General features: G+C 63.4%; 1 protein-coding gene across 1 annotated transcript in view; it reads left to right on the forward strand.

Annotated features, from left to right (window-relative positions):
* The first annotated feature begins 768 nt into the window (after positions 1–768).
* Positions 769–1154, forward strand: part of SIX3 (SIX homeobox 3) — a 17787-nt gene continuing 17401 nt past the window's right edge. Inside the window, exon 1 of the mRNA XM_077749199.1 lies at positions 769–823. Coding sequence (XP_077605325.1) covers positions 769–823 — 55 coding nt within the window. The remainder of the gene's footprint in view (positions 824–1154) is intronic.

A 1154-nucleotide genomic window follows, 5' to 3' on the forward strand; every position in this document is an offset into this window, starting at 1 on the left:
CTTCCACGCAGCCTCCCAAGCCCGACCGAAAGGCTATGGCCCGGGGGTCCTGAGGCCTGGCAAGGAGAGGCCCTGAAAGTGCGCCCCGTGGTTTGATCCTAAGACCTAAGATGCCCAGGTGCCCACTCAGGGTGAAGCTATAAAACCTACGTGGGAAAGGGGGACTCAGAGAACTACCCCCACACCCACTGCAGGGTGAAGTTCCAGTAAAGGCGCGCTTGAACCTACAGACCTGGCATCTCATTGCCCACCCAGCCGGGGATCTAGATTGTTGGCGGCAAGGGAAGGAAGGCTGGGGAAGCTGGGCTGATCCAGGATGGAGGTGGAGATGGCCGGAGGGGAAAAAAAGAAAGAGACTGGGTGGGGATGGGGTTGGGGCAGACTCAGAGAACGCCGGCTTTTCGCCCTGCTTTGAGGAGGTGCGTCGGGCTGTGCCGTTACCAACCACCACCCGCCCCCCACGCCGGAAAATAAAGCTAATGATGTAGTAATTTAGGAGGGGTGAGGGGCTGGGCGAGAGGAGGGAGGGTGGATGGGGAACGCGCTCCCCAAGAGCGAAGGCAAACAGCTGTGGAGGCGCTGCCCAGGGCTCAGGCTTCCCAACAGGTTAGCTAGACGGGGATCCACCCGGCATTTCGCAGGAAAGGGGGGGGGAGGCTGACTGAGAGGGGGAGAGAGCCTCAGAAGAGGACAGAGGGAGGGAGGGAAAGAGAGAGAGGAGCGAGAGCGCGCGCCGCGCGGTTTAAAAGGAGACACTTACACTTCCTAATGAATATTTATCCGCCGCTGCTTCCTGCTCCCGGCTTCCCTTACCTTTCGGCAGGTAAGATCCTCCCAGAGCCCCAGCCTTGGGGGCCCGCGCAGCTCCCCCAGTCCTTCTCCGGGCACCGGCGGCCCGGTGGCCGCGCGGAAGGGCTCTTGACAGCCGGGGAGCTGGGGAGGTAGGAGGGCGGCTCGGCTCGCGGCTCGGCTTGGGCGCGGAGGCTGGCGACCCGGCACTTGCGAGGTCCGCGTGCGTGGGTTACCTGCGTGGAGTGGGTGTGAATGCGCGTGTAAGAGTGGGTGACAGAGAGGATGTGCGCCCGCGAGCGCGCGCGCGCGCGCCTCGGTTTCCCGCGCGCTCCGAGGACATTTTCCGACTTTTCCCTCGGACG

This window comes from Crocuta crocuta, unplaced genomic scaffold (assembly GCF_008692635.1).
Source record: "Crocuta crocuta isolate KB4526 unplaced genomic scaffold, BGI_CrCroc_1.0 scaffold118, whole genome shotgun sequence".
Taxonomy (NCBI): domain Eukaryota; kingdom Metazoa; phylum Chordata; class Mammalia; order Carnivora; family Hyaenidae; genus Crocuta; species Crocuta crocuta.